General features: G+C 38.0%; 1 protein-coding gene and 1 long non-coding RNA gene across 2 annotated transcripts in view; both read right to left on the bottom strand.

The window, feature by feature from the left end:
- Positions 1–10,408, bottom strand: part of LOC134796815 (uncharacterized) — a 210,742-nt gene that overhangs the window by 149,212 nt on the left and 51,122 nt on the right. The window lies entirely within an intron of this gene.
- On the bottom strand, positions 434–8,003 carry LOC134796879 (multiple coagulation factor deficiency protein 2 homolog). The gene is made up of 5 exons (XM_063769083.1): positions 7,781–8,003; positions 2,739–2,898; positions 1,811–1,946; positions 1,332–1,422; positions 434–916 (listed from the first exon to the last, which is right to left on the bottom strand). The coding sequence occupies exons 1-5, from the start codon at positions 7,851–7,853 to the stop codon at positions 780–782; spliced, it is 597 nt and encodes a 198-aa protein (XP_063625153.1). The 5' UTR covers positions 7,854–8,003; the 3' UTR covers positions 434–779.

Below are 10,408 nucleotides of genomic sequence, written 5' to 3'. Positions count from 1 at the left end.
ATAACAATAAAATTCTCTTGAATCCATTTAGATATGTATGAATCCATTAGTAACCAATGCGCTTTATTTTATCTTGATTGATTCTTGAAATGTATACTTTTTCATCAGATTGATAGAACATAAAGTTTTATTGCATTAAGTACTCCCCTTTAAACCAAGCTTCAGCCAAGCGTTATACTTTAGATCTAGGGCAGGCGGGTTGTATCCCTGTTTGACGGACCAGTCACTGTTAAAGCTGACATCAACACGTGACCTAAAAGTTTTATAACCTGTCTTTAGTCTAGTATAAGTTGAATCATCGAGAGCGTGGAATTGCATTATGTAGTAGTATTGTTTGTTTACAGGCATTCTATATTTGAATTTTCTATTTTCTTGTACTATCAGCATACAACCACTACAAATGCAATTCGATCTTCTCGATAATTCAACTATAATTCCAACGAACAGTATTAAGGCGGAGAAGAGCGCTGGTGGCCCAACGGTACGATCGTGCGACTTTCAATCCGGATGTCCCCGGCTCATACCAATGAGTTTTTCGAAATTTATGTACGAAATCATTTGATGTTTACCAGTCACTTTTCAGTGAAGGAAAACATCGTGAGGAAACCAGACTAATCCTAATAAGGCCTAGTTTCACCTTTGGGTTGGAAGGTCAGATGGCACTCGCTTTCGTAAAAACTAGTGCCTGCATCAATTCTTGGGATTTATTTTCAAGCGGACCCCAGGCTCCCATGAGCCGTGGCAAAATGCCGGGATAACGCGAGGAAGATGATTGAGTATTAAGGCGGAGAGTTAGCAGCCAGCACCCTTGGCGTCCGCTCCCTGGGGTTGTTGGCGCGGGCGGCGCGGTACTCCGCGTACGACACGTAGCCGTCGCCGTCTGTGTCGTCCGATTGCAGCGTGCGGTCCACTAACGCTGTAAGGTACATAAGATCTAAGGTCAAGCGAGGATAATAGGAACATACAGGCAAAAATTAGTAAGTCATTTCAAACTGTAGTGAGCTGAATTCATTGATAAAGTCACCATGCACTTTTACGGATGATGGTACCTCTTGGGCCAAGCAAAATAAACATTGATCATCATCTTACCTTTATATAAATGTAAATTCATGAAAATTAGGAATAATAGTTAATCAGTGAATAACTCAAGCAATAGAATTAGAACAACTTACCCGCGATATTCGTGCGTTAACTATAATGATAATGAAGTACGAGTACGATGGGTAATAGAGTAAAGATTGTAGGTATACGGACCCTATTGTACTACGGTCTTTAAATTGTAATCGTAAAAAAATCGTAAATCTTACATTAAAGTATCACAAATTACACACCTATGTAGGCATCAAGGTCGTTTGCTTCAGGCTCTATAGAGGAATCGTTGTCGGGATCGTGAGCTTCGTGTTCTATTGTGTGATACACCGCCTGAAATAAAATAAAACAAATTATTTATGGGTATTAATGGGTATCCCGACTATCGAGTCTTTTATGATTTCGTTCTCAGGGCGGACGACCCGATAGTCGGGATCGTGGTACTACTGCTTTATATGACGAAATTGTTGAGGCCTGGCGCGGATGTCTTGTTTGGCTGGGTGGCAATGAATGTGTTAATGTTATGAATAAGCGATCAGTACAGCTGGCAACCAGAGTTACCAAAAGCAAATGAGTGGTTAAGTGCCTTCTATACTATATACCGTAGTGTCTTTAGCTAAAAGTTTAGTTTAGTTAGAAGTTACGTTGGTTGGGAGTGAATGTCTAGTACTTAATTAATTTCTCTCTAGATCAAACAAAGCCATTTATAGTTTCGTTTTACCTTTAGTAGTTCTAGTCCATCTAATTTAGAGTTTCTGTCGAAATCGTGAGCGGAAAAGTAGTGGAATTCCAGCTCTTCTGGCGTCATCTTCGCAAGCGCTTCAGGAGTCAATACTTTGGAGTCTTCTTCTATATGCCTGGAAGAAGACATGTAAAATGTTGATTAAATTGATTTAGATATCCTGTCTTAGATAAGTAAGTAGAAATTGAAGTCTTAGCTAGGTAGCTAAGACTTCAATCTCCATTCTTAGGTATGTTTGAGGTAGTTTTAATTACAAAATTCTATTAGGCAATTCATCTTAGCAGGACAGAACATAACAGCGTCATGTCGTTCTACTTTGCAGGTATGTACACAAAGTATAATAAATTTGATAGTAAAATCATCAATCATGCATACTGCAACATCGTGAAATAGCTATAAACATATGGATGTGAGAATGCGGCAGCAGCGTCTCTAACCCAATGAACAGCAACAGTGCAAGCTGATTGGACGCTATGGCATGGTGACCAGTGACCACAGATAACAAATAGAAACATTTGCGATGGCCCAGGGCACGTAGCTATCACGCTGTGGACCAAGATCACATCGTGACGTAAGAGACTCTGCAACGCAACGCTAATTAGTGGTGGTGTTTCTGAACCATGGCAGCCAGGTCGAGTAGATGTTGCGACCTGTGGGCCCTATGGTGCAACTTTGGAGACCAACGGGGTTTTAAAAGTTATAATTAGAAATATATCACTCACTGAACATCGTGGAGTAGTTGAGCGTCAGCCGTGAGAGACTCCGCACTACGCGGCGGTCTGTAGTGGTGGTGCTTCTGGTCCACTGGAGACTGCCCGTAGGGACGATGCGGACCGTGCCGCAGCGCGGAGTCCATTGGGACCAGAAGTAGTATCAAGCACGCTTTGAACCAAAATATATCACTCACTGTACATCGTGAAGTAGTTGAGCGTCTGCCGTGAGAGACTCCGCACTACGCGGCGGTCTGTAGTGGTGGTGCTTTTGGTCCACTGGAGACTGCCCGTGGGGGTGATGCGGGCCGCGGCGCAGCGCGGAGACCAGCGAGGATAGGAACAGTACCATGAATGCTGTAAATTAACACATGACAATGTTTTAGATCCTAGAAATGTAGGTTTTTGTACTATGTGCAGGACACTAAACGCTTAATGCTAATTTTTCTTCGGTAGCAGAAATTTTAGGTTATATAATTAATAGGGTATATAATTTTAGGTATTAAAGGTTTTACACGCTCCGTAGGTAACCCACAGGTAGTTGCCTAGTTATTTTCAGGTGCATTATGCGGGAATTATAAAAACCGAAGTTCGTTATTACTTTTCTTTCTAGACATGTAGCAATTATCTCAAAATAAGAAAACTATGAGTTCGAATTCCATGGACGCATTAGTACAGCAATTTTTTGACAAAATTAGGTACATACCCAGAAACAGTGTGTTCATTTTCATTTATTTATTTATTTAATCCATAATCACCCCAATCATAACTATAAACCGCGGGGTTAATCTTTTTTTTTAGGCGAATATTCTGACGAAATCCCCGAAAGAAAATGTCCCCAATCAGATAATAAGATCATAGTGAATCAAAACATCACGCAACAGTTGCCAAATCAATTTAAGTCGAAACTCGGTCACAACTCACAGCATAGTCCGCACGTGCCGTCAATATTCGCGACAAATAACTAAACAATGAAACAAGATCAACATTGAATGGTACCTGTCTGTAATTTGAACACCATTGTACTTGCAACATAAAGGGTAGGGCAGCTGGTGCCCCCATGGGGCCGAGCCCCGCGGTCCAAATACCCCGCGGAGACGCAATATTCACACTTCATTTCACTCCTGCCCATTTCATTTGACAGTAAATGTACGTCAAATTAAATGTTTAGTTTGAACGTCAAATTAGCTTATTTTACATATTGTTAAAGTTTGCAGAATGTTGATAGCTATAAGTCGTTGTAGCTAATTTATCTGAAATATTTCAACTTATTTAAGCTCACACCCAATAGACAGCTTGCATCGTATGAAATATTTGACAACATTATAGTTTTTTCGTGGGCTTTAAAGTTTTTATAGTATTTATGTTGAGCAGGTTTTTTTAAATAAAATAACCAGTGAACGTTACCTGACATAGCCTATTTAGTAGCATACTAGGACAGGGGTTACCAAATGGCGGACTGCGGTCCGCATCCGGACCGCCGACCTATTTTATTTTTTTGCTTATTTAATAAAGTCAAGGAGAAGAACCCTGAAGAAACTAATTGGTAACCCCTCTACTAGGTAGTACCCAACACAAGATATAAGGTAAACGTCCTAGTGTTTGACATCCTTAGTAAGTGCAATAATGTGTAGTTAATTTACGTTAGGTACTTAAGTCTACTTACACATTTCATAATTTAATATCAATTAAAAGATGATATATATGTATTATAAAACAACATTAAACGCAAAAAACATTTTAATAGCATTTTTTTACTCCTTTGATCACTTTGATATTAATATTATTAATATAATCTACTCCTAAGTAGGTACTGTGTCACTATAAAATCCATTACAAAGTACTACTTTCAATAGTCGGAATGCATAATTAAATGTGGCCACCCTCTCTCAGATCGAACAGTTGGCAGAAAGACGAGCCTTTAATCGGACCCTCTTTATTATGCTCTACCAACTTATCTTTGCTCCTGCTACTATCAAAATGTACCTTATGTCTATGAGATTAATGGTTTAGGCAAGTGATTTGTAAAGTTGCGGACCTGTAGGCGTAATGGAGGACAAATTATGCGCTTGCGTCGACAAGTGCGCGGTCCATATGTCGGGGTGTCTGTCACAAGCGGCGCGAGAGAGGACTGACACACTGAAGAGTCTAGAAAGCCAACATAATACTACTATAGTCTCATCCGAGTAGGTATACTAACATGCCGAAGACACTTCCGTATTTGGTTAGACAAAAAATTATAGATACATGTTCACACAGTTTAACAGGATAAAAATACGAGCTATTTTCATGAATATGATTTTTTTGGACATCAATATGACCAATTTTAATCCAGTATCATCGGTTTTTCAGAAAATCTATGTACATCACCATGCACGTTGCCAATTTTATAACAAGAAAAGTAACATTGTTCTATGTACACGCTGGTTACCGCTGCCAAGAAGCCAGTAAAATATTATATAAAAATTAACATAAATTATTATGAAAAAACGTAATTTAGTGTGAAATTATTAAAAGCAATTTAGTTTTTTTGTTTCTCCGACAATGAAACAAAGGAGCATATTGCATTTACGCAATAAAATTTCGTCTATCCCTCCTTACAGTATCTGTAGTGTAAATTTTTCGGTCCACTCTCAGGAAAATGCCCCAAGATGTTAAACCAAAGACTGTCTGTAACTCTGTAGGACGCTATTTCAGAGCCTTTTGTATTTTTTTTCTTATAGCACAGTTTCTCAACTTTCATTTCATCGGTTACCAATCTTCGTCGCTTTACAATGTCCTTCGAATAGCTCAATCCGGAAGTTCTAAAAGTAACCTAAAGCTGTATCTAATTCTGTTTTTTTTTTCAGGCTGGTACATTTCACGTGTTTATATGAAGCTCTTGTTACCCTAGTATGTAGTTAATGGCGATGAGTGTTCAAGTGTAGTGTAGGCAAAGCATCATAAATAACTGTAGATGGAGATTATAGAACTCTAATACGCTCGAAAGAGAATCAACGTGCTTTCGGAATTAAATCGTGCTTGATTATATTTATCGACCTCATCCTCGTCCGACAAGCTGTCTAGCAAATTTAATCGCTCCAAAGAAGAATTTCAAGAAGGTGGATCAGAGCTATCGTCAGAATAGTATTGTTTGAATGCGCGTTGGTTCCTCATCGGAATCTGATTCATAATCAGAACATAATTTTTTTACGTGAATTAAAACTAAAATCTTATGCGATCTAGATAGTGTTGAGTACTTACTACAGACAAAGAAAGGAAACCATTCTGTTTAAAAATATTTTAAATAAACAAGGACACGCAAAATCGTTAGATTCAAAACAAAAGTTAAGTACAGTAAGTTGGCAACGTACACGGTGGTTACCGTAGTTGAATGTAACTACATCTTTACAAACTTGTCAACGGTAACCGTGGTGTACATTCCAATTTACCAGTGATTATCTTTATTATTATGCCTTATGCACACAAAATTACCAATTGTTCATATACTTTACCATTTTCTTATAAAACACAAAACATAATAATCATAACTTGCATACAGAAAAGTTGTTAAAATTTAATAAAACTTATTAGAGGTACTGGCGAGCGTCGCCGCTTCGAACAGATTTTTTGATAGCGACGTTAATTTGAATTTTTTGCCATATCACATATTTAATTACTATCGATAATATAATTATTAAGTAGTTTCTGTTAATAAAAGCTTAGGAAATTAGATATGTTTACGACATGAATTTTTACTAACTAACGTACACTGTGATGCACAATGCCAATTTAAGGGTTAAAGGAAAAAATGGAAAAATTTACGCTTCCGGCAGGGATTCAACCCCAACCTGCGCAATCCTTCCTCCTCCTTCCTTCTTCCTTCCTATTTCCTACTTCTTTTTCCTTCTTATTTCCTTTAATATAAATATAAAATTGGAATATCGCTCGCCGACGTATCTGCTTGTTTAAAAATTGGTTAAGTAAAAATAAGTTGGATAAAAGGATTTACCGCCCTTACTGGCAATGTGTCACATCGAACAAGGCCCCTGGTGGTACTCAGCAACCCACCGTATTATGGCGATAACACCCTAATCCAGCCGATCACAATGCCCTTACGGGTCAAAAATTCCTTTATCCGCTCACCAAATACACTTTTGTGGACATTTATGTCAAAGAAAATGATCATGTTGATTGATATCAAATCCGGAATAATATATCGTTGTTTTTATAAAATAAAATTTAACCACACAGCCGCCTTATAATATTTAGCAATAATAAAGTCCAGGTATTTCTAGGTATGTATTTGAAAAACGTACAAGTTGATAGATATCCACACACAACAAGCCTTGTCAATTATTGAGCTTACAGTGGGACTAGGTAGGTTGGTCTGTGTAAAAATTGTCCTATAATATTTATTTTTATGGGGACAAGGAAACCAATTAGAAAGTACATTTTGACATCAAAAAGATATCATATTTAATTATCATTCGCGTGTGTTTCTCGCTCCAGCATTCTAGAGGTAGAGCCTGTTCGGAAAGAGAAGACTCGTGGAATGTATGGAGCCGAATACTTTCCACGACTCTTCTCTTTCCGCACAGACTCTAAGGATAACACTATATGGCATTATTTTGATGTCAAAATGTACGTTTGAGTTGGCTTCAAGGTTTTCTGGGATTGAAGTTTACTCAAGAGAATATCGAGGGCATACATGCATACATGGGTATTCTCTACTTTTTTTTAAAATCATGCATATAATATTTATGGCTGATATTGAAATACGTGTGGTAAAGATAATATATAATATGATTTTAAATCTTCGTCTTACGATTTTTTTCGTACACTGATTATTGACCAACCTATTGGTGGATATTCCAAATATTATCACAGAAAATTTCTCTTACTGTGTTTTTCTCTCAAGTACAGACCTACTTAGGTACGTACCTACTGAAAAAAAACCAACCATCAGTAAGGGTGCAGCGTTAGCTTTTGATTCTCTTAATTTTGTGATGGCTAATACATGTAAGATGCGATCGAGTTAAGCATACAATTAAATGTGAATGTCTCAATTGTCCTAAAGCCATCTCATGCTCATAACATAATAGTCATAATGAACAAATAAATAGAAACATTTTTAATAACCAACCAAATTCTAACCAATAACATCACAAATTATTAAAAGTCTATGACAAAACTAAATAAATGGGGGCCCACAATACATCCCGTTAATTACTACTAATGTAATAGTATAGCCATTTACCTTCAATCTTCATTACTGTTGAATCAAACACTTCGCCTTTAAATAATCGTAAATAGATTTCCACAACACGCATCTGTCAACTTCACAGCGACAGTGAAAATCAATCGTAAGGCGCACGCGTGAAAACTGCAAGCGAATTCAAACGTTATCATAAAGTTATAATGAATAGAGTCGCTTGCTAGGTTATGGAAGTTGTGCGCATGGCATCTTAAGGTGATGTTTAGTTTTTATACCCCTTCATAGATGTCGTTACTAGTACGAAAGAAGTTCTCCCTTTGCTTCTGTTATAGTCGCATCGCACCAAACAAAGCCTGCAGCGGATTTGATAGCCCACGCAGTGTAAGTGTTATGTATACGTCATAATTTCATAGAAGTTTGACGTTTAAAATGACACTTGCACTGCGTGGGCTATCAAAATCGCTGCAGACTTTTTACGGTCTGACTTTAGCATCGGTAAATTCAAGTCAACTGGTGGAAATTTAATTAATTCATTCCATGCTTAAATAATTTTAGAAAACATTATGAAATAAAAATGTACTTATGACTTGCTACTTAAGTCTTGAAATGGTATCTAGACTGCGACCACGCTAAGTTTGCACCGATTCGCATTTCCACTTGGAATGAAAACTGAATATGGTCGGACTCTATTCTAAAACCCATTTTATAACCCATTTGCAATATATAGGTTTCAACCTGCTTTTAACTCTTTTGTTTAAGGAGCATTTTAAATTCACAAACAAATACTTAGACATGCATATTAATAATAGATTGAGTTTATTTCCTACCTACAATCAGCAAAATCATTATGATAGTTGCACAGCACAGCACAATCCTGCATTGGTACGCACTTGTGAGTAAAAATAAAGAACTTTGCGATACATTACGTTAACAAGAATAGGTAAGCCGTAAGCCAAACAAATATCTTGATAGTTATACGTTCTAATTGTAACTTAAAACTTCCTTAGAACGTTTTAGTACAGTCGAAAGTTTTAATTTGTGACCCATTTCGTACCTTGTCACAGTGACAATCAATATGAAAGTCGCTAGAAACCTCATATTATTGTCACTGTGACAAGATACAAAATGGGTCATAAATTAAAACTTTCGATCATACCGCTGGGTGCGTGTGTATACCTACCTATGGAATAAAATTCTTGCTCCATCCATTTCAAATATGTACAAAGCGTAGATATAACTTATAACTCTTATAAGTAAATACCTCCGTAGTTTCATCGTAACTTTATTTAATTTAAAATACGTCGCCATAATTAACTCGTCGAGCTGGGATTGCTGAAAACGGTTGCAAAAATACGCATTACCTACGCTTAAATTCCTTTCAACATGCAAACTACATTAGCATGTACGAGTAGTTACTCAGTTTGACACGTGTCGATAATTCCTTGCCAGAACATTTTAATGCATGAAAGTTGAATGTAAACAACATGTTTACTAGTTGTGTGTCTTAACTTGGTTATGTACGTTGTACACAATTACACAAGGAACTTTATTTAAAACCATAAACATAATTAATATCAAACTTACAAAAAAGTAGCCTAAAGTAAAAACTACCTACAAAACTAAAACTAATACCTAAAAAATAAATAAAACATAACATAACATATGTAAAGCCTGACCAGTAATATATGATCATTGTCAAGAGGGCGCTGTATTTCTTGTGTATAGGGTGACAGTTCAGAGGGCCTACCGCGAACCACGTTCGACGTGTTGCCCCTCTGTCGCACTTGTAAATTTGTACGTAAGTGCGACAGGGAGGCAACACGTCGAACGTGGTTCGCGGTAGGCCCTCTGTATAGTATGAAAAAATTTGTTCCAGTGAAATTCCGCAACATGACGCGTGATCATATATTCCTGGTCAGGCTTTATATATTAGGCTAGATTACCCAGGTCCGATCCCTGTTCCCATAAGGCTGGCTGCTTTCCCCCTTTGGATGGCTATGCCGATCCGTTGGGCGAGGAACGAGCCAGCCCTGCCGTCCCCGGTGACCTGGAAGATGTTTTTAGAGATATGCCGGATTAATTTGTGAGCGCCTGGGCACCACGGTCCCAGAGTTTCGACTGCAAATGCCGCAAATATATGTCGGTCAGTGAGAGCTATATATTTGCGGCATTTTGCCGCCTCAGCAGCTGCGGCCGCGCCGCCCGCTCTCAATGATGTTGAGCCGAGGTGGGACGGTGCCAGGGTGTCCACACACGTTGCGTCCCAAATAAGGGGCCGTTCCACACTCAAGGGAACAAGGGTCATTCTGTCGGGCCTCGCGCGAGGCCAGGTAGTTCAAGATTACACATATGTATGTAGGTAGTGTGAAGAATACGCATTGCAGACATAGGGACTAGATTTTAATAGGTATTTTTAGGGTTCCGTAGCCAACGGGTGCTGTTTGTGGAGACTGGTCTGTTTAAGCTAACACGAGCTGTTGTACTTAGTAACTTTATTTTTGAGTTTAATTACAGGCGTCTCAGCCTCATTCTACTCTCGTATGTTTCTTTTCTCTTAATGAATGTGTTAATTATACAGGATTTTGACTCTTGGAGAACCTATATACATCTCTAAGGATAATTTGATAAACTATATAATCTTATAGTTCTGACACCTAGAGACATTTACAC

The sequence above is a fragment of the Cydia splendana genome, chromosome 14, assembly GCF_910591565.1.
Source record: "Cydia splendana chromosome 14, ilCydSple1.2, whole genome shotgun sequence".
In the NCBI taxonomy this organism is placed as follows: Eukaryota; Metazoa; Arthropoda; class Insecta; order Lepidoptera; family Tortricidae; genus Cydia; species Cydia splendana.
Note: the sequence above shows the minus strand (reverse complement) of the source record. Positions and strands in the feature narration are given on the sequence as shown.

Coding starts and splice junctions, on each gene's coding strand:
- LOC134796879 (XM_063769083.1), bottom strand. CDS start 7,853: ATGCGTGTTGTGGAAATCTATTTACGATTATTTAAAGGCGAAGTGTTT. Junction 1,947..2,738: donor CAACTACTTCACGATGTACA/GTGAGTGATATA, acceptor GTCTTCTTCCAG/GCATATAGAAGAAGACTCCA. Junction 917..1,331: donor CGACCTTGATGCCTACATAG/GTGTGTAATTTG, acceptor TGTACCTTACAG/CGTTAGTGGACCGCACGCTG.